Source organism: Coccinella septempunctata, chromosome 6 (genome assembly GCF_907165205.1).
Source record: "Coccinella septempunctata chromosome 6, icCocSept1.1, whole genome shotgun sequence".
NCBI classification, from domain to species: domain Eukaryota; kingdom Metazoa; phylum Arthropoda; class Insecta; order Coleoptera; family Coccinellidae; genus Coccinella; species Coccinella septempunctata.
The window spans coordinates 28,347,195-28,369,137 of NC_058194.1; the positions used below are offsets into that span (position 1 = coordinate 28,347,195).

General features: G+C 34.5%; 4 protein-coding genes across 6 annotated transcripts in view; 2 read left to right on the forward strand and 2 right to left on the reverse strand.

Annotated features, from left to right (window-relative positions):
• The first annotated feature begins 83 nt into the window (after positions 1 to 83).
• LOC123315574 (aryl hydrocarbon receptor) overlaps positions 84 to 21,943 on the forward strand; it is a 121,529-nt gene continuing 99,669 nt past the window's right edge. The window contains exon 1 of the mRNA XM_044901325.1: positions 84 to 201. The gene's annotated coding sequence lies outside the window, so the exon portion shown is untranslated. The remainder of the gene's footprint in view (positions 202 to 21,943) is intronic.
• On the reverse strand, positions 994 to 3,928 carry LOC123315577 (folylpolyglutamate synthase, mitochondrial-like). Of its 3 annotated transcripts, XM_044901330.1 has the most exons (10): positions 3,763 to 3,928; positions 3,621 to 3,685; positions 3,440 to 3,567; positions 3,039 to 3,285; positions 2,852 to 2,988; positions 2,584 to 2,764; positions 2,180 to 2,297; positions 1,993 to 2,098; positions 1,712 to 1,926; positions 994 to 1,408 (listed from the first exon to the last, which is right to left on the reverse strand). In XM_044901330.1, the coding sequence occupies exons 1-10, from the start codon at positions 3,779 to 3,781 to the stop codon at positions 1,161 to 1,163; spliced, it is 1,464 nt and encodes a 487-aa protein (XP_044757265.1). In that variant the 5' UTR covers positions 3,782 to 3,928; the 3' UTR covers positions 994 to 1,160. The 3 variants fall into 3 exon arrangements, with proteins under 3 accessions (XP_044757265.1, XP_044757264.1, XP_044757266.1); XM_044901329.1 differs by having other exon boundaries at positions 3,621 to 3,910; XM_044901331.1 differs by having other exon boundaries at positions 994 to 1,381; positions 3,621 to 3,906.
• On the forward strand, positions 4,453 to 7,000 carry LOC123315575 (armadillo-like helical domain-containing protein 3). The gene is made up of 5 exons (XM_044901327.1): positions 4,453 to 5,034; positions 5,144 to 5,801; positions 5,911 to 6,131; positions 6,198 to 6,557; positions 6,642 to 7,000. The coding sequence occupies exons 1-5, from the start codon at positions 4,605 to 4,607 to the stop codon at positions 6,980 to 6,982; spliced, it is 2,010 nt and encodes a 669-aa protein (XP_044757262.1). The 5' UTR covers positions 4,453 to 4,604; the 3' UTR covers positions 6,983 to 7,000.
• Positions 7,433 to 13,737, reverse strand: LOC123315576 (collagen alpha-5(IV) chain). The gene is made up of 4 exons (XM_044901328.1): positions 13,595 to 13,737; positions 12,795 to 12,824; positions 9,488 to 9,519; positions 7,433 to 9,397 (listed from the first exon to the last, which is right to left on the reverse strand). Exons 2-4 carry the CDS (start codon positions 12,817 to 12,819, stop codon positions 7,658 to 7,660), a joined length of 1,797 nt encoding a protein of 598 aa, XP_044757263.1. The 5' UTR covers positions 12,820 to 12,824; positions 13,595 to 13,737; the 3' UTR covers positions 7,433 to 7,657.

The following is a 21,943-nucleotide window of genomic DNA, read 5'->3' on the forward strand; positions in this document are numbered from 1 at the left end:
TTACAACACACTCATATTTTTATCAAGGTATTTCTTCACACCACGCCGCAGCAAAGCATAAAAATTTTCAGATAACGTCGTGATTTTACGGTGATATGACGATGCATAAAATAGTTAAAAAATTAAAGACCAAATAAACATAAACGGCACAAGGGCAAGACTTGTTAATTTTCGAGGAGTTCAGAAAAACGATGTTCATGGGTATGTATGTAAATCGTTTATGAAAGTATTAGTTCTATACTTCAATCAACGGTAATATTTAATGAAGAGGCAAGAAGTAATCAACAAAACCACCAAGAAAATGGCAAATAGCGAACCGTAACACATTCAGATTTCAGTGTGGCGTGGAAGAAAACAGCATAATATTAACATTAATATTTTAATATTTGTAGTAACAAATGCGTAACAATAGAATGAAAGTTATCATCGTAAAAAACCGACATATATCCAGGATAAAAAAAAGTATAATATGAAGCACATTATGCTAATCCGCGCTAATAAAATGCGTATAAAACATTCAGTTGTATCTTCTCTTGTTTTCCGAACTCTAGGTGTGACTAGTATTTTCCTTGAGTTTCCCAGAATAAAAAAATTACACAACAATATGCATTTCCAAATAATTCGAACTTCTGCCTCAATATGACGAATTTTAATTCACGGAAACTGCTGATATACCTCGAATCAATATTCCATTTGAGCTCTAATAAATGAGTAGAATAGGTTAGTAAAGCGAGTTCGAATTCCATGAATCTTTTTATTGATTTTTCGCGTCATTTCCTGAAATTCCTTGAATCCAACAAAAAATTCGGCCTTATGCGTTCGAAGAACCTATAATTTTTCCCCGTTCAAGGAAATTCTGTCATTTCTTCAAACAATGATTAAAAATTCCAAAGAATTGGTGTACAGGCTGAAATGTTACAGGGGGCATCTCTTATCTTGGATGGCTATACATGAAAATGTTCATGTATAAATGATAGGGAATGAATAAACTGGTAATACTTCAAAAGGTCTAATAAAACAGTTGTCAAAGAGGAACACTAAATTCGATATAAAAATATACATCGCAAAATGTAAAAAACACTCGAAAATTTAGATCTTATGGAAATATAAAAAAAGCTTTTATAAATTGTGTTGCATAGAGATTCTACTTAGCTTATGGATCAGCTTATGCCATTTAAATTTCCATTCAAGTCTGGATTTAGCAAAGACAAAGCAGCTCCAACTAAATGAAGTGATCCAGTCACTAAAACATGACATCTTCCCTTCTGATGAAGATAGTCAATTGCTTCCTTCACAGAAGGAAAAACTTGTACATCTTCATCCCTAGAACTATTATTCAACCATTTTTCTTCATATTTGTGGCAGAGGTCAAGCTGTTCACCTACAGGCAATACCAAGTTTATGTTGTCTGAAAACGATTGAGATAGCACCAATGTTATTTGACTCACATGCCCAGCAATCATTATTATCACCAAAAAATATGTTGAAAATACATGAGAAATTGAAGCCTTTGAAATTGAGAATATTTTTTATGAAAACACTGTCCAACACACTGATTATATCCATAATTCTTCAAATATAAATAGATGTTATTCACAATCAGGCGCTGTTTTAATAGATGAGATGCTGTTCTGCATGCATTAAAATTTTTTTAATTGAAATCACATGCAAAATAAAGCCATTTCGGAATGGTATAATTTGTACCACGTACCTGCTTTTTCAATTGAAGATTCAGCAATGTTAGGAACAAAAATAACATGTTTAAAATGGCATTTCATGAGTATTGCAAAAAATTTTTCGCATGATCTGCCTCCTGTTAGGTTGAATATCAAACCTTTTGCTCCTTCTTTGTCCTTAATCTCATTTAAATACCATTTCATACAGATTTCTATACTTTCTACAGTGTGGGCTCCGTCAATATAGAAACTGCAAGTGATTTTTTTTAATTTGACTAAGCAATACTGTTTTCATACATCACTGAAAATGACTTACCTCAGATTTCCTTTTTGTTGTATTTCGTACCTTCCTGGCCATTTACAATCTTGAATAGATTTCTTTAGTATTTCAACATCCAAAAATGAATTATTCTGTTTTGGTCCTAAAGTTAAGAAATGAAAATATTTACTGAACAAAATTATTTGAATAGCGAAAAAATCAACCCATTAAATTCTCTACTTACGAGAAATAAGCCATTCTTCAGCTATTTTAATAGCTAAGTTAATATTCGTTTGAATACTGGCAGGATATTTTTGTATACAACTCAGGCAACATTCATTTCTAACAACTTCAAGGAAACACTAAAATTGAGGTATAAAAATTAAAACGGAAATAAACGTCAGTACTACAAAGTGAAAATTTTATGAAAAAGGCCTAAGTGAGGGTTATTCACAAATGCAAAAACTGGATTCTGGAAGGAGAGGTAAACTTTTAAGTTTAGTGGCATTTTTTGAACAGTCGTGAACTTAAGTATTGAATCAAGTTGAAAAAACACAGTGTTTCTCATAAACAACACACCAGATGCAATTTGGCAATGAAATTTTTGTATGAACATTCCCTAGATATTGAAATTTACAAGATTATCACCTCTCTCTCAATACTTCGTCTATGAAGAACATCGTAAGCACCCTCAGGTTGAGGAACGGTGAAAACTTTACTGCCCTTTTTCATTATCCCAGCTTTGTTCCACGCAATACTCTCGATAGTTTTCCCGAGTACTGATGTATGATCAAAGCCTAAAGATGTAATACCAGCCACAGGAACATTTCTAGAAATCATTATTCAAAAAAATAAATGAAAAGACAAATTTGGATATAAGATGCCAATTTGTCTCCACCCATAATCGAGTACGTACGTAACAATATTTGTTGGGTCATATTCTCCACCAATACCAACTTCGATGATAGCAACATCAACATTCTCTTTCAGAAATACATGTACAGCCATAATAAACAGGAGTTGAAAATAAAACGGCAGATCCTCCTCATTTTCCTAGAATATTCCTAATAAATATCTTATAAACACAACACACTAAAAGCCACCTTGTGGGAATCCAATTTATCCATAACGTTCCAGAAATATTTTGAGAATGTCCTCTTAGATATTGGCCGTCCATTAATCATTATACGTTCTCTTACTTCTATCAAATGGGGAGAAGAAAAAAAGCCAGTTTTGTAGCCATTGTGGCGCAAAATACTTTCACAGAATGCACAAGTGGAACCTTTTCCCTTAGTTCCACTGACATGTATTACAGGTAATTTATTTAAAGCATCGTGGTTTATTCCACTCCTAGAAAAAATTCACTCGTACAAAATAAGAACTGATGTAGAATGAAAAAGTGGTCCAGTCAATGTATGTGCACTGAGCAGTTTTATTTCTTCTAAACAAAACACCCATCACACAATAACTTAAAGAATGTACGTAACAAAAGTATGCAACTCACCGAACAAGATACTTTTCAACAAGCTCTAGCTTTTGTTTGGATGAATGACTGTTAGATATTATTTGATTTTTCGTAGCTACCAAGTTGTTCCTGTTGGATTGCACTTTATTCAATAAATGAATAGCTTCCTAAAATAGTAGTGTTTAATTAATTTCATCTAGTAATAACACCAAAGCACAACCTCATACGTTTTTTTATCGTTCTGATTCATCATCACTTGTTTTAAGTGAGGAATATGTAAGAACCTACAAGAACGTGGTAAATTTCTGATGAAATAATTCATAAACATTTATCTTAATATGATAAATGCAGAAAAAATGAGCACAATTTTCTATACACCATATTATATTACGTCATTATTCTAACAACTGATATCCTGTAATTAGGCTAATCGTCAATCAAGCTGATCGGAATATACCGATAATTGAGAAATTCCATTCCATAAACATAATGAGAAGTTGAGAACCTCAAGAAGTCATAAAGTGAGGTTAGGGCAGTTAAGGGTGATGAATAATTGTTCCATATAATTATTATTAGATAACAATCAATAGTTCACACAAAAATCTACAGCGTTGTATTGGTATTTAAGTTCTGGATGATAAGTAATTCAGAGTTTACAGTTCCTTGGATAAATCATAAATCATGTCTTCTCATGAAATCATCAATGGACCTCTTCGCGTTTATTTCCTTTTTTTATAAGTATTTTAAAGAAAAAAGCTGTAAACTATCCATCATTCTACATTGCTTGAGATATTAGATGCTATTCATTCATTTTTTAGAGTAAGATTCGTTGATTCATTAATGTGGCGTTTCCATTGCGTATTCAATTATTATTTAATATTTATCCGACAAATAATTAATCAATTATGCGCTTCGGGACAAATATGTACCTAGGAAACTATCCAAATTTCGCAAAAATAAAGTAGTTCTTGAAATTTATCTCTTGTTATTGAATTCTGTTTCTTTACAAATTTGTTTTATATTCAAATTCAAATTTGAAAAATGAGCCAATACCCATAGAATAATATAAATCTATGCTTTTTTCCACTTTGTTTTGAACATAACCTACCCGAATACATTTTTTACATGTCAAGTTTTTTATTTATTTCTCAATATTTTAAAAGGGGCTTTACAGATTGGGGAATTCTGGTTTTATTCATAAGAAATGTCTACTAGAAAACGTAGCACTTCCATATCTCGTCGTCAACTGAAGGAAAAAGTGGTTCAAATTTATGAATCCTTGTTCAAAGGCGAGGAACAATATAAGGAGAATACATTTTTCTGGGATGAACTCTTCCTTCTTAAGCCAAAGTTATCAGTTATAGAAACTGAAATTCAAAAATTATCGCCTGAACAACTACAAGTAGCCAAACCTAATATTTCCTTGTTGATCGATAAATGTATAGAAACGCTTGATGATCATCAGCAGAATATAAGGATAGTTAATGCTTTGTATACGTTATGTGGTTTAATCCAAGCACTTTTTTTGAAGACTACAGAAATAAAATTGAATCCTATCTCCTTTTTGATGAATTCTGAAAATGAAGATGAAAAAATACAAAATTTACTCAGCCTGTGCCAATCCATTTTACAAGGTAAGAGCATGTGAAAATTTCACTTTCTATATTGAAAAATATTGTACAATTAGTCTGAGAATATTTATTGGTTGTTTCGAAATTATCCCATTACAATTTTTCATTTTAGGGGACTTACCAGAGAATATGAAAGATCTCTGTCTCAAATTGATTTTATTATTAACGACATGTGTGGATAATATAAATGAAAATCAATTAATTGAATGTATAATGGGGTCATCCCTATTTGAACACTTGATTCAACTTCTTTGTGATGTGCCAACACGACAAAAACATGGTTATAATGCAGTTTTACTGATAACCATATTGGTAAATTATAGAAAATATGATACCACTAATCCATATATTGTGAAATTATCCATTTTGGACAATGAGTTAGCACTAAATGGATATGGCCAAGTGATCACAGCCTCTTTGGCCGAGTTTGTTAACGGGTTCAACTGTGAACAAAATGACAATCAGAACAGCTCCTGGTTATCCTCAATAACGAATATTGTAGGAAATATGTTCATCTCTGAAGAGGGTACTGTCAGAATTCAGCAAATGAGAGCTAACAATGCATTAGTCTTAGCACTGTATGAAGCAGTTCATCTAAATAGAAATTTTATCACGACATTAGCACAAACACAGACCGATTCAAGTTCTCCACCTTCACCTTCTAACACTTTGAGTGCTTTACAATCTAGGACCGATTTGTCACTTTCAAACATAACTTTTGATATTACTAGTCAGCCCTCTAACTTATTGGTGACGTTCTTCACATATTGGTTAGTATCAGTTTTTGTCATCGACTAATAATATTTTATTATTAGTCTATCGTTTTTGTAATTGTTGTTCCAGGTAACAGAATAATGAGGTCAATTATTATAATTTCAGTTCAATAGTTATGCAAAATACTAAGACAGAATCGGGGAGTAACACTGTGAAGCTGTGTTTCATAATATTAGGATGTATCACTGAGGATCAGTATGCTAATTCTTTAATGCATGATGTTAGTTTGGCATTTAAAGTTCATCTGTATCGTTTACCCATGAGACACAGGAAACTGTTTCCTGAAAGAACTACTAGTTCTCAGCCCCTAGTCTGTACATTGTTAGGTGAGTCCCATTGATTGTTTGAAAATAATTCGCTTTCAAGAATGTGTTTTATTGTTAATTTTTCAGATTTGCTCATAGAATTCATTTTGAGCCACATGATGAAAAAGTTTCCAATGGAACTTTACATGTTATGTATTAATGTTATCCAGAGGATATTGTGCTATCAGAAAAGATGTAAAATCAGGATAAATTATCACTGGAAGGAATTGTGGACTGCTTTACTATCTTTGTTGAGGTTTATAGTCCAGAATGAAAATTATCTAGCCAAAAAGATGAATATTTTCAACTTATGCTTAATCATAGTGAACATATTGAATTTCTTTATAACATATGGGGATACATTCTTACCCACTCCTAGCAGTTATGATGAGTTATATTACGAAATCATTAGAATGCATCAAGTATTCGATAATGTATATTCAATGGGTAAGTAAATCAACGCAATATGCTACTGAGTTTATACTGAAAGGACTTCAAGAAACTTCAGTAATATTTGGATTTATTTTAAAGGGTTGCGATATTCAACTAGTGATGGTGATTTTAAGAGTGATGCATTGAAATTGAATAACAGTTTGATCAATGTAAGGGGAATAATCAAACATTTCAACCCGAAAATTGAAAAGTGGCTATCAGCAAATGGATTATCCACACCCACCGAACAACAAATTCTGGATATTGTAAAGAAGAACTACGACAGTTTAACATTGAAGCTTCAAGATTCCCTTGAGCAATATGAAAGATATAGTGAGAAACCAAAACATGAACAGTTTTTCAGTCATATGATTAGAACTATTGTTAATGATACCCGTTGTAATATAAACATAAGTTATGTAAATGAACAAAGTCAATAAAGTTATATATACCTATTACCCAACTGTGTAACGATAATGGTAGATGTTATCTTCTTCTTCACTTCATCAAAAATCAGAGCTACCTTCGAAGTGGATCAGAATGCCCATAAATTTAATACACACTAGCCTAGGCCCCGTAGCGGGAAGCAAAGAGCTTCATGAGTTCGTGAAAACTTACCAAAACACACAAAAAAAACTAATTCTAGTTACAAAAATTGACTCCAGGTGGCGCACCGTGGAGTTTTCTAAATAAAGGAAATCTACCTATCAAAGCTGTCCACTGAAGAAATGTGGAGTTTTTCGTCTAGAAAAAGGTTTTTTGGGACCTAACTTATCCTGTATTCAAATATAAATAAATGATCGGTTATGTAAGAACTAAGAAGTATTGCTTAAGTAAGCTTTCGTCCTTGTGCGCCACTGGTAGGATTAATTCAGCAGAACAATAATATTCTATTCCATATCTTTATTTTTCACTTTTACATATGCTTGTATCATCTATAAACTACATAAATAATACTGGTACCTAATAATAAATAGTGTAGCTATCAATATAAAAATACATATATTATAAATACATTATTGCAATAATATTCTTTGAAAAATCGTCATTTATTGTTATGGGAGATCATTATGCCTATACTCTTTGTGAAATGTCATATAAATAAGTGCTAAAGGTTATTTTTTTCCTACTGGAGGTAAATATTCTCGTGTAGGTTGTTGTCCACCAGGATAGCCATCTACCATACCTGGACGTTGTGGTTCACCTGATGGAAAACCTGGTCCTTGCGGTCTGCCGCTGGGATAACCTTGTTCTTGGGGCCGCCCAGTAGTTGGGAATCCTGGACCTTGTGGACGAACAGTGGAATACCCAGGTGTTTCTCCGCCTGTAGGATATCCCGGGATCTGCGGACGAAGAGTGGAATAACCAGGGGTTTCTCCTCCTGCAGGATATCCCGGGGTTTGAGGACGCCCAGTAGTATATCCAGGGATTTGAGGACGTCCTGTAGTATATCCGGGAATTTGAGGACCAACACCAGGGTATCCCGGACGTTGCGGGGTAGTTGGATAGCCAGGTCTTTGTGGGGCGCCTGGATAACCAGGACCTTGAGGTGAAGTGGGGTAGCCAGGTGTTTGAGGTCCAGTCGGGTATCCAGGTCGTTGAGGGCCAACACTAGGATAGCCAGGTGTTTGAGGTCCAGTCGGATATCCAGGTCGTTGAGGGCCAACACTAGGATAGCCAGGTGTTTGAGGTCCAGTCGGATATCCGGGTCGTTGAGGGCCAACACTAGGATATCCAGGCGTTTGAGGTCCAGTAGGATATCCAGGTCTTTGAGGGCCAACGCTGGGATACCCGGTTCCAGTTGGATATCCAGGTCCTTGAGGGCCTACACTGGGATATCCAGGTGTCGGTCCAGTTGGATATCCAGGTCCTTGGGGTCCAACACCTGGATAACCAGGAGTCTGCGGTCCAGGTCCTTGAGGTCCGATACTGGGATAACCTGTACCTGTTGTGGGTCCACCTGGATATCCAGGGAAGCTCGGCCTTTCACCACCAGCGAAACCAGGTCCCTGTGGACCTGGGGAAGGTCCTCCTGGTCTCTGTTGAGCGCCTATAATAGTATAATCATAGATGTTAGCATTTATTCCGTACAATGATGGGGCCAAATTGCAATCGAATGTGTTCCACCAAACGCAAACCAAGTATTCTTGATGGAAAACTGTTCCATTCGGACACAGGAAGTCGTAGGTTTTGTTATTGGCGCAGATGTGGAATACTTGACATCTTGTTTCAACGTCTGCGTAGTATCCTGGGTATTGTTGCTGATCACATCTGAATGAGGTCTCTGGTACTTCCGAATAGATAGGATAGTCGTCACCTGGCGTGCCAGGGATAGCTGAGTAATCTCCCTCTTCCTCTTCTCCTGTATATTGTCCAGTTCCTGTAATGCTCGGATACTGTGGCCCTCCTGGGTACTGTGGCCCCCCTGGTGCTCCTGGAAATTGTGCGCCTCCTGGTGCTCCTCCTGGTGCTCCTGGAAGTTGTGCGGCCCCTGGCCCTCCTGGATATTGTGGTGCTCCTGGTCCTCCGGGATATTGAGTCACTGCCGGTCCTCCTGGGTATTGAGGACCACCAGGCCTGGGATATTGAGGTTCGCCGCCGGGTCGTGCAGGTCCAGATGGATATTGTGGCTGGATACTTGGATAACCTCCTGGTAAACCGCTTGGTGGGCCACCGGGTGCATATCCAGGGAAGCGGGTAGGGCCTTCTGGTCTCTGTGGTGTTGTACCTACAGTTTCGAATGGTCTGGGTGTGCTTGATACTGAGGGACGTCCAGGGAAAGTTGTTGGCCTTGATCCAGGTCCCGAGGGTGGAAAAGGTTTCTGCGGTCTAGAGTAGTCGTAGCCATCCTGAGCCTAAAAATTGATTGAATGTACTCAAGTACCTACATTGAATAGCGAATGGATCAACATAATAAAAAAAAAATTAAAATGTCAAAAACTTACGGAAATTAGATGACCCCATAAGAGAAGTAAATCTGAAAGAAAATTAGATAAATATTAATAATTCAGCTCGAGCTTTTCAGAATGAGAGTTATACAATTAATTTCTGGAGTCCTTTTCAATAACAAAGAATTTTTTTGTGTATTTGTATTAAGAATAAATTTTTTTCACTTCAAAGTAAACTGTGCCTCCACCAGCAGGATAAATGGTCCTATAGCTACATATTAAGATGATTGGGTGAAACTGATGATATGATAATAATGAATGATGAAATCCTTGGCATGCCCAAGTGACCAGTAACATATCTGTTATGTTTTCTTGGGAGATCGAATGGGGAACTTTGTTATGTGTTATTTTTCTGTAACCATTACGTGTCTGATGCGATATTTGAGATGTACCTGTGCTGTATCGAAATTATATCCACATTTTGTAAATTTCATGTTCCCGCTCCCTGATATCCACGTAACATATTTGTAATATTGTTCTTTATTTGCCATGTATCATTTTGAGATCATGAACATAGCATGACACCATAAGCGTTTTAACTACCGTCGAGGGCGCTGTAAAACGTAAACAAATATGGAGGATTGTGAGAAATGCTATTGATACTGCTGTCGTTTCGATATGTATTTATTATCAATTAGACGTTTGGTCAGTTGTATAGTGGATTACTCAAAGTTAATAAGTGCAGATATTGAACATTTGATAAGTTATTTGTGTATCATAGTGATTTTTCAGTGAAATGGTGAATTACTGAAAATAATTAAAGTGATATGGATATCGAACTGTAGGTCAATAAATCATTTCTCGTATTTTCATAGCAGTCCTATAACACATAATAGGCTATGTTTTTATTATATCCAGCATATAAAAATTATATTTGAATAAATAATGTCCTGTTTGGTGTAAATTTCGATATAAGTTATTTCCTCACGTGTTGCATGTACCTCATACGTAGAAATAAATGAATAAATCATATACTTATATTAAAAATTTTCTTCAGGAAGATATGAAATATGCATATAGTATTCTTTTCAAGCATGAAAAATTATGGAAATTAATATAAACTATTGCAATATTGAACTCGTATTTTGATTTTTCAAATAGTGTGTATTTATCGATCATTTTTGAAAATAAAATTGATTATTGTTCTCCAAGAAAAATTAGGGCAAGTCTTTCTGGTCTTTGCACTTTCCTGCATTAATGAACTGTTGATTATTCTTTTTATGGAATGCAGGAAAGTGCGAAGACCAGAAAGACATGCCCTAATTTTTCTTGGAGAACAATAATCAATTTTATTTTCAAAAATGATCGATAAATACACACTATTTGAAAAATCAAAATACGAGTTCAATATTGCAATAGTTTATATTAATTTCCATAATTTTTAATGCTTTTTTTGAAAGCATTTTCAATAACAAATGAAACATAATACACATAGCACATGAACGTAATATATATAGATCTCCCATGAAACAAATATTTGCATGATCCATGTTTGAACTATTTATGCTCCTTTCAGAAAGGAGATGTGTTCCTTGTTTTAGGCGGACATAGGAGCATAGCTGCTACATAAGCGCTCTGTATTTGTACTCTTAGTGTGATATTTCTGTTATAAAACAAGGAGCGTGGGATACATTTCTGCTTCATAACTGTTATGAGATATGGTCACCTGGGATGCTGGCATTTCTTCTGAGTAGTTTTATTAATCATAATCGGTCATAATTTCCAGTCACACCAAGATTTCAACCTAGTTCACGCCAATTTCAATGAACAATAAAAATAAATGATGAATTCGCCACATTTTTGCATATCTTAATTGCCTCCTTATTGAAATATAGAAGAATCAAGGTGCACAATCAGTGGCCAAATGCATATCCAATTATACCTTATTGTTTTTAATGTATTATTTGTAGAAACAAATTTCACAGAGTAACTTACAAAAGGATATTACGTATTTTTCTAACTAATCTTCAGATAAATTTTTTAGGGATCATATCATGCCACCCCAAACTCACAAAAATTTGGAAGTGCAAGATTTATCTTAGAAATTTTATTATAAATGAGATGAAATAAGATTGAATGGGATTTCATTCTATATGATGCAGCATATGCCTAGAAATGAAGCGAACAATAATTCATTAGATTAGAATTATTGATAAATATAGTAGATCAACTTTTGAAATACTGGCCAATATAAGTTCACAGTTCATGGGACTACCTTCTATCATTTGTTGGACAGAAGTATAAATAAGTGTAATTATCTACTATAACAGAAATACGTTCCATATTTTTCAAGATAATTAATGAGTAGGTTTCAGGAAAATTGAATAATTATAGTCAAGTTTCTCCAAGGGATTGCGTTAATCTCAAATATTTACTGAAATTTAAACCTAGCGAATGAAATGTGGATAATAATCTCTCATAATGATTCATTTGATCAGTTCTGATGCTTGAGAGCATCATATTTCCAAATATTGCTAAGGTCGCACTCTGGTTTTCAAAATTTTCTTCGAAAATGGGTAATATCATGGTTCTATGGCCTAGGATTGGCGAATTGAAAAATATAAGAGGAAAATAGTATGATAAAATTTTTGATAGGCCTTTTACATTCTCATGAAAGATTATCTCATAAACAAGAGAAAAAATTAGCGTCTTGCAGTTCAATGTCAATTTATTTCGTCTGTTGAATGAGTGACTGAAAGACTATAATAACAAGTAGCTAGTTACCATAAAATTATCCAAATTTAATCTTGATTGCCTACGCACAATAGCTACTCCCAACCTCAGAAATTCGACAAGTTCACACGAACTGTTTAAATATTAGATAGGCGATATAAATTTGAAATAACGTAATATAATGCTGAGAACATTAGTGTTTGTTTTAGGTAATTAACGGGTAGAGCCAATGATGTTGTATAATTTGATGGGGATTTGAAATTGATGGGATTGATGCGGTGAATTGTCAGTCTGCGGTCTTGAGAAATGCACAGGGTGAGCCAAAATGAAACCAACAAACTCCTCATTCAGAAGACTCTGCTTTCAAATTGGGGGTTCGATTCATATTTGGTACACTTTTCTGGTACCTATATTATATAAGATGGTCATTTGGGTGTCTTAACAGCTTTTTGACTCATCACTGAAAGTTATTTGAATAGCTTAGGTTTATTATTTTTTGATACACTGGAATTAATCCACCGTGAAATTTTGTCACTTTGGAATAGAATCTCAATCTTCATTATTTGAAAATTTTAATTGGCTTATATATATTCAAAAGCTACAAAGTTGTACAGAAAAAATTAATACTTACATATTGAAAAGTGTATCCGTTCCATTGTACCTGTAAATAATGAAAATTTCTCAATATATTTCGTTGGAAGATTACTGTTTTTGAATTGTGTAGTTATTCTTAAGAGAAATTTACTGAAAATATATGAGTTTCATACGTATAAGGAAAACTTTGTTCAGAAGGATTCATTTCGTTTTCGTGTTTGGAAATTGATCGAGTTCACTCAAAATTGCTCAATATCACAGTCGAACGCCTGAACTTATCCAGCTTATGCAGTCGTATATCGAAAATTAAGATCGAAAAGCAACTCATTTCAGTCATATTTTATTCGTTGGAAAAATTATATGAGACATAACTTTGCATTTTCATTCCTTGGAATAATGTAGCTTGAGCATGAATTTGTAAATTAATCTCTCTTTTGAATTAAGTATTTACCATATTCTTATATTTCATGAATTTTCCGACGATGTTATGTTGAAATTCAAGAGCTGGAGCGTTTAAATTTCCGAAACTTTTTATGTTCCCCAAATTGGTAAACATTTTCACACATTTCCCTCGAACTTTTTGAATGAAGAGTGTATTCTAAGATAATTTATATTCAATATTTATGGAAATTGGCGTGAAAGTTAAAAAAAAAATTAATAAATCAATTTTTTTCTTCGATCTTCATATCAAATAATCTTTACAAATTGAAAATTTGCGTTCTGATGTTTTTCGAAAGGAAGAACTGACTCTTGTGAGAGACGAAGCCACCAAATCGACGAGATGAGATGATCCTACACATTTCAAACGCACAATAGGCAATAATTTTCGGAACAAACCTTCTTAGAACACCTCGGAAGATTCACTGACTACCATTACCATATGACTATCGCTATATATACGATTAATCCCCCAAAAACATCTCTTTTGTCAACCACCACCAAATCTTCATTTAGATAATGGGAAGGACACGAAGTTAGAGGATGGAGGTAACATTGCAAATTGCATCACTGAGACCGTCTAAGATTCATCTGCAAGAAACGAACTGCATGAATATCTTCTTCATGAATATCTGGATTCTCATCATCGATTCATAACTAATTGGTTTATTGTCATCCTGGTTTTGAGCGATCTCATCAGTTAAACGGATTAGTATTTTCATGGTTTCATAAGATCGTTCAAGTGCATGTCTTTCCTCGTCTCTCAACCTGCCTCTTTTTCCAAATCTGAAATTTGCCATCAAGATCCTATTCTTCAGAAATGAACTCTTGCATTGTCAAGCTCCTTATTCGATTTTTTCTGAATGAGAAACCTGACAATTCAAGATTATATTGCTGAAGACTTTTAATATACATTGAGTAAAAAGTAACGCACAAAATTCATACCTTAGTTATTGGCTATTTTTCAGTAAAAACCATGTTAAAAGGCATGTTTTCCATAAAAGTTCAAAAAATCAATCACTCCTGAAGTGCAGGATGCCATTGATGCGTTGAACAATAAGTTCAACCACTTCAACCCTAGGTAAAATAAAAAAGGGGGGCTTGATCAAAAATCTCATAGATGACCAAATCATTCTCAGTAACAAAAGGTCATTTCTGGCACAAAAAGTAAGGGTTTCCTATAACGAAAACCTCAACTACCAAATTACTCCTCTCACCAATACATCATTTTGATAAAAAGATCGCTTCTATTAACAGAAAACAGTGTAGGTATACTTCTACAAGAAAGCATTCTTATTTCTTGTGTTTCAGTAATTTTCCTGAAAAATGATCAAATTTCCATTATAAAGAAACCACATAGATTTCGTTGAAGTTCTTAGTTTCTGATGATGATTTGCAATCAAGAAAAATCTTTTATTTTGTTCTGACCAATCCGAGATATTTGAATTTTTTAGTGTGTACGTACACAATACCTATATTTTTCCTTAAAACCCTCCGGATGATAATGGGTAGGTACAAAAAAGGAAATATAAAAAAACGGGTGATTTTAAAACATATATTTCTCATTTTCCACAATTTAAGTGCCAATGTCAAGCTTATCCTAAAACGTTGCTATTATATCGTCACGATTAAGTGTCACGAAATTCATTTCGAATCTATTACGTTTATTACCATGCATGTTACACAGATATTTCATGGAATGGAGAAAAATGCATTCGCCCATTAGTCAATGGGTTAAATCATATCGTATTTGCCATCCACGGACATGACGAGCCAGGGATGGTTTATCACTGATAATCTTACTTGCTATAACGATGAACCAGTGGCGTGACACACGTTTAGTTCCGAATCCAAGGGAAAACCCTAAAATTTGTCTATAATTAACATTCATTTTCACAATGAAACGAAAATACTTTCATTCAAAATTGAATTATATCTTCTATGCTGATTCATGGGAAAAATAATAACACATCCTAACAATGAGTGAAGAGACGATTAATATGGAAAAACTAATCAGATACCTAAGGCTTCTTTCAATAGATTTTTGGATAACAAACATTCAGTTTTAAATCGATTTTTCCATAGAACCTCGGCTAGCTTTGGTTTTTTCCCTCAGCTCAAACCTTAAACGTCGCAAAGGACTAAGAAATTTCTTTCTGCTTTCACGAATCCCCTGGTTCATTGTTGAATAATACACCAAACCGTTTCCGATGAGGATTAGCAGTTATGTAAATATCTCCCATGATTGTATTCGGAAAACAATTAGCCATTCAAACCACAACTCTTCTCCACCTCATCCAGGATGGTAAACCTCACCGTGTCGAAGAATAGATCATAAAAACAACGTTCGCAAATTTTTCAAGTCCACAAACATCGGTTTCAGCACGACCCTAAACCATTTCAAATGCCATCGAAGCCATGAATCATCCAGTATGTAGATCACATCAAGGAGAATAAAGACGCAATTAGAGGAATTCAATAATTTCGATGTGCATATTACATAATATCTTCTGCACTTCTGTCGCACCGACGTGAATGCATTGGCTTTTAGAAGAAAATGGAGCACAAGCATAAAGGATGGATAAGAATAGAAGCCAATTATACAGGGTTAGAACTATTTAGAGGCTGACTATAGGAATATCGAAAACCGTTGAAAATAAAGGGTGGCTTGAATTACAAAAAAGTAGTACACCAGTATAATCGCTATATAGGATTATGACTACACACCGAATTTCGGGTAGTTATCTCCAAAAACAAATGAGTTACGAAGAAAAAAATGATAATCTTGATTTTCAGTTTTTTCGAGATATCTCAGGAACCATCAGAGATATTTGGGAACTGTTTACACCCACCCACTCATCCTTGAATAACGCAACTTTTTCGTAATTTGAGCTACCCTGTATTTCTAACGGTTTCCGATATCCCTGTAGTCCCCCTCTAAATAGTTCTAACCCTGTATAGTAGATATATGATGTAAAAAGCTAGGTTTATTGTATCAAATGAAATTGGAGTAACTGAAGGATCAAAATCTACTTCGAGGAAGTCGACATGTCATCCAAAATCATTACAGGAGTAGTTTCAAATATACCTAGTGTTTATTAATTTCCTTTCGAATATTCAATGCCAGAAATTATTTACTTTTTTTATTCCCACTTGCATCCATTCGAACATTTCGAAATATTTGGATTTTATACGATTTCTTATGCTTGGTGGGAATGAGAATTTGCAATATTTAATTGTATTTTGACATAAATTAATTACTCTCTTTATTGCTAGATGGAATGCCAGCAATTATAAACAAACTGATTAGTTTGAAAGGGTTGGAGAATCAGTGGCTTTTTATAGATTTATAGTTATTACATATTTGTATATATACATATCTTGAATAATTGAATACCTACAAAGCTTAATCTTCGCTATCATAATAAACCTCCGATTTATTCGATATTTTGAGTTTTGCTGGAAACAAATAAGCTATGTAACTTAGCCACAGAGATATCTGCATGTATTTTCCGCTATTTTCATTATATGGGGTAGACATTTTTCTATTGATTTGATTTTCGTGACTTTAGCCTGATAGCTTGAAATAGGTAGGTCAGCATAAGATACAAAGAAGATCGTATTGTTCTGGGAACCAGCAAGTTCATAATTATTATTTCCTAATTTACAACCTCATGATTGCGTCTGTAGAAATGCAGTCAAAATCTTTTGGGGCAACAATTTTATGTCACGATCTGATATTATAGTTCAGGTCAGGTTGGAATTGTTCCTTAATTGGTAAGTTATGTAAGACCACTTCACTTCCCAATTAAAATTTCGGCTGGTATCGAATTGGTCGAAATAGGAAGAATATATTGAGAGGAACACACAGGGAAAAAGTATTTGTCGCAAGTTATCGAAGAGTAATAAATCTTGGAATTTCATCGAGCTCGTTCTTGAAGATTTTTTTAACTGAACCCAACTTTTTGGAAATTTTTCGAAGGTCAACCTTCGAGTAATTTATCTTCCAGGAAAATTATCGTAGATGTAAACGTGAGACATATTCTGAAAGAGCAACTCTTCTAGTAAGTAATCTAAGAATTTCATCCATCTCGGCACAACCGTTCGATCTTGAGGAAGTTTTAACTGAACTCATCTTTTTGGGAATTTTTCGAAGGTCAACTTGCGAGTAATTTATTTTTCAGGAAAATTATTATATGTAGATCTAAACGTGATACATATTCTGAAAGATTCACTCTTCTAGTAATAAACCTGAGAATTTCATCACTCTCGGCACAACTTTTCGATCTTGAGGAAGTTTTAACTGAACCCAATTTTTTGGGACTTTTTCGAAGGTCATCTTTAGAGTAATTTATCTTGCAGGAAAATTATCGTAGATCTGAACGTGAGACATATTCTGAAAGAGCAACTCTTCTAGTAAGTAATCTAAGAATTTCATCCATCTCGGCACAACCGTTCGATCTTGAGGAAGTTTTAACTGAACCCATCTTTTTGGGAATTTTTCGAAGGTCAACTTTCGAGTAATTTATTTTTCAGGAAAATTATTATAGACCTAAACGTGATACATATTCTGAAAGAACAACTCTTCTACTAATAAATCTGAGGATTTCATCCATTTCGGCACAAACGTTCGGTCTTGAGGAAGTTTTAACTGAACCCAACTTTTTGGGAATTTTTCGAAAGACTTTATAGTGTATCTTCCAGGTTCCAGGAAAATTATCTTAGATCTAAATGTTATACATATTCTAAAAGAGCAACACTTCCCAATATTTAATCGAGTTCAGTGCAGTGGTAGTCCCAGGAGTGTATAAAATATCCACAAATTTACAATGTACGAGTAAAAGCGACGAGTCCTATACTGAAAATGTATCCATGTATTGTTCTGAGTACTGCCCAACTCTGGAGCGGATCAAAGTTGCTCATGAATGGTTTCGCATTCAGATCATTCAGTCGATCGTTTGCATAACGAAACTGGAAGAAGCGAATGGAGCAACGAAATATCTAGGTACCTCTAATTCGTGCAAATATCGCAGACGCGTCCTCAGCTGAAAAAGGAATTACACGGCACTTTCACTGGGAGATGATACGCTGCGAAATCGCAAGGTAAATCAGGAATCAGGTCCGTAATGGGATATTCGCCCACGCAATCCGTTTATCGAGTGACCGATTTAGCCTAGAGCGTAGGTGTCTCCGAAACATCGCATTGTTTGTAGATTTATCAGTTAGGAAGCCTGGCAAAATCCATAATCTGCTAAATCGGTTCAATACGAACTCACGAATTTCGTGTTACTTTCTTCGTCATTGTTGGATACGTTGGGAAAATACGGTTGGAGGAGATAGTGAACGGAGCATGATGAGAGGACAAGAATATTTGATGTCACTCGAGATGCTGTATTGCTTTCATATGATGCAGTTCGTTTGATTCTGATTCTTGTCCTAATTCGTTCAGATGTCAACACTGATGTTGATCAATACGATAAATACTGGATTTTTACTGAAGATGTGGCAAAAATGATGGGGGTGAAGTCAAATATGCACTTGTCTCACGTTTTCGTTCAGAAATTTGATAGGATATTTGTCTTTCATGATTGTGAACAAAAAAATAAGGTCATGTGTCAACTGTTTCTTTTTTTCAGAGGCCCTGGTCCAAGGGCGGATCCAGGATTTTTTTCTGGGGGGGGCACAACGGGCAGACGAGCAAAAAAATCAACAGTAACTGTGAGAAATGAACTTCACTTTTATTTTTAAGAGTTCAAGTAGGTGTAGATCTACTTCCGCCCTAGCCCTGGTCCTCTCTAAACAATAATATCCTATCAACAAATCTACCCAGTGATGTATTGATCAAAAAAATAAGCATTGAAATATTAAAAAGGACTTCAGAAATCCTACATGTGAAAGGAAATAATGCGATAGGAAAACTACTGGGAATTTCGAAAAAAATACAATAAAATGATACCCAGATGATTCAAGAACAACGACAGGAGCTTCCGTTGAAATATACCGTGCAAGCAACGAGTATCCACTGTCGTAATCCTTCTGCTCGTGCTCGAGTTTTTGGAGAAGGAGGAAGCCTAACAGAAAATCCTCTGGCAGGATAATTCCAAAAAATTTCTTCGAAATTCGTAAATCACAAGATCCAAAAAGAGTCTAAGTTTCAGTAGAAACAAGTTACACATCCTCATTGACTTTTTTACACGGAATTTTCGCCTCAGGAAGCATCTGATCTCTCTTTTAAATGAGAGGTTCATAGCTGAAGTGAACCAAGTCCATGCAGCCTAGTTTTGATATAAATGACTTAGAAGTTGTTTATCAATTGTTGTTTACCAATTAATTCAAAAGTGACTTCTTTAGATTTTAAAAGGTTATAATGTAAGCATATGCTTAAATTCACATCACACAAATCTGAAGAAGTCACTTTTGAATTAATTGGTGATAAACAACTTCTGAGCCATTCATCTCAAAACTAGGCTGCATGGACTTAGTTCACTTCATAATGTATATGAACCCCTCATATACAGGTCTTTGACTCGTACAAATATTTTATTTATTTGATGAATCTTTTTCGAACACAAGATATCACCCACGTCTTCCAGATTTCTCGTTATGACCATTACGTACCATAAAAATACCAAAAATTCAAAGAACAAAACTGTTGAAACTAAGTTGGACGCTATTTAATGAATATTTGAGCGTTTTATAAAATAAAAGTAACCCTCATATTTTCTCGTATAATGCGCCGTTTTCGAGTAATTTGATGTTCAAAAAAAAAAGATATCTGTGAAATTTGAAAAATTGGGTACTTTGGCTGAATACAATTCTGTCATAGATTTAGCTAGTTATTCTGAAGGGAATTTTGTTCCTCCATGGGTGACATATAGCTCATTATGAAAACTTGAAGTGCTATATCTTTTTATCAGGGCCGAAATGGAAAAAATTGTATAGGAAAAAAGTGTATCATTTGACCTCAAGAATATACTGTTAAAATATTTGTACGAGTCAAAGACTCACACTGTGTGTAGGAAAGAAAGTGTAAAAACATGAAGAAACACTAGATTTCAAATTTTATTAAGCGTATGACATTTTTAACATTTAGTTACTGATGAAATTTAGGCACGGAGTTGTTCAGCCATTATTCAGTCCATTATTAACCTTAAAACGGAGGAGCATCCATCAGTAATTAGACCGTTTACTTTCATCAGTTCATCATTATCCAGCGACCTTCATTAACGCCAGTATTCGTGGCTCTTCATGGTACACATTTGTCGAAAATCCGTTGACGTAATCCAACAGCCTCATGCTAATGATGCATTTTCTTATTTAATTCACCCATGTAATAGTTCGTGACGTTTGACCACGAGTACCCCGATGCAATTTTGTAATTAGTAGTTCACTAAATTAATGGATACTACCTACTCATTTCAGATATGAAGTTGATCTTAAATGAACCATCTCGCATTATCCTCTCGATGCATCCTTTTAAGATATAAATGGACGGTATAATGTCAATCTCGACGCATATAAGGGTTATCGCTCCTAATGCGAGCTAATCTTGAATAAAGGAGTTCATTGGTTACGAATTGTGGGAAAATTGTGAAAGCAGGGATATTACTGGGGAGAAAATGAGACTTTTCTTAGAATTTTCTACCAAAATTTCATTCTTTCTACTGCCTCACATTGCGAAAGAATAAAGAGGGTGAGTGTTCAACAGTATATTCTTGAGGTCAACAGAAACACTTTTTTCCTTTACCATTTCTCCAAATTCGGTCCTGATAAAAAGATATAGCTGTGTCATTTCCAATTTCCTTCAGAATAACTGGCTAAATCTGTGACACTACACATCTGTGTATCTTCTAAACAGAGTTGTATTCAGCCAAAGTACCAAATTTTTCAAATTTCACAGATACTTTTTCATTTTCGAACATCAAAATATTCGAAAACGGCGCATTATACGAGAAAATATGAGAGATACTTTTATTATACAAAACGTTCAAATATTCATTAGACAGCGTCAAACTTAGTTTCAAAAGCTAAGTTTTTTGAATTTTTGGTATTAATGGTCATAATGAGAAAACTGGAAGACGTGGGTGATACCTTGTGTTCGAAAAAGATTCATCAAATGAATGATAAACTATATTCCAAAATTCATTCCATTCGATAAAACCGTTTGAGAGATAGAACTAAAAAAACATTTTTTTTATGCTCTTTCAACAGTCTGTATCTTTTAAACCGAGCCGATTCGGAAAAAATGGTAAAGAAAAAAAGTGTTTCTTTTGACCTCAAGAATCTACTGTTGAAATATTTGTACGACCCAAGGACTCACCCTGTATATTCGGAAAACTTGAATGTGCAGAATTAGCGACATTTTGTTATTCGAACCAAACGAACCAAAGCGACCATACCATTATTATTGATGAACTAATACGTCAATTACCCACGACTGAAAAATTTCCGAAAACGTGATACTATGAAGGATGGAATAAGCGAGATCATTAGATCCAGTTAGAATCTAATAGAAAAAGAAAGTATCACGCGTGAAAAATGAAGTGTTGAAATTCGGATTTTATGATGGATCTGTAATAGCTTTAATGGCTTCGAGCATTCCGCAAACCAATCAATCATTCATACGTTTCAATTTAGCATAATAAGTGGATGGGATTTCAAGAAATGAATCTGCCTGCAATAGGTATAATAGTTGAGCGTTTTCTTAAGTACCTACAAGGATTCCTTCAAAACTCTTATCAAATCGAA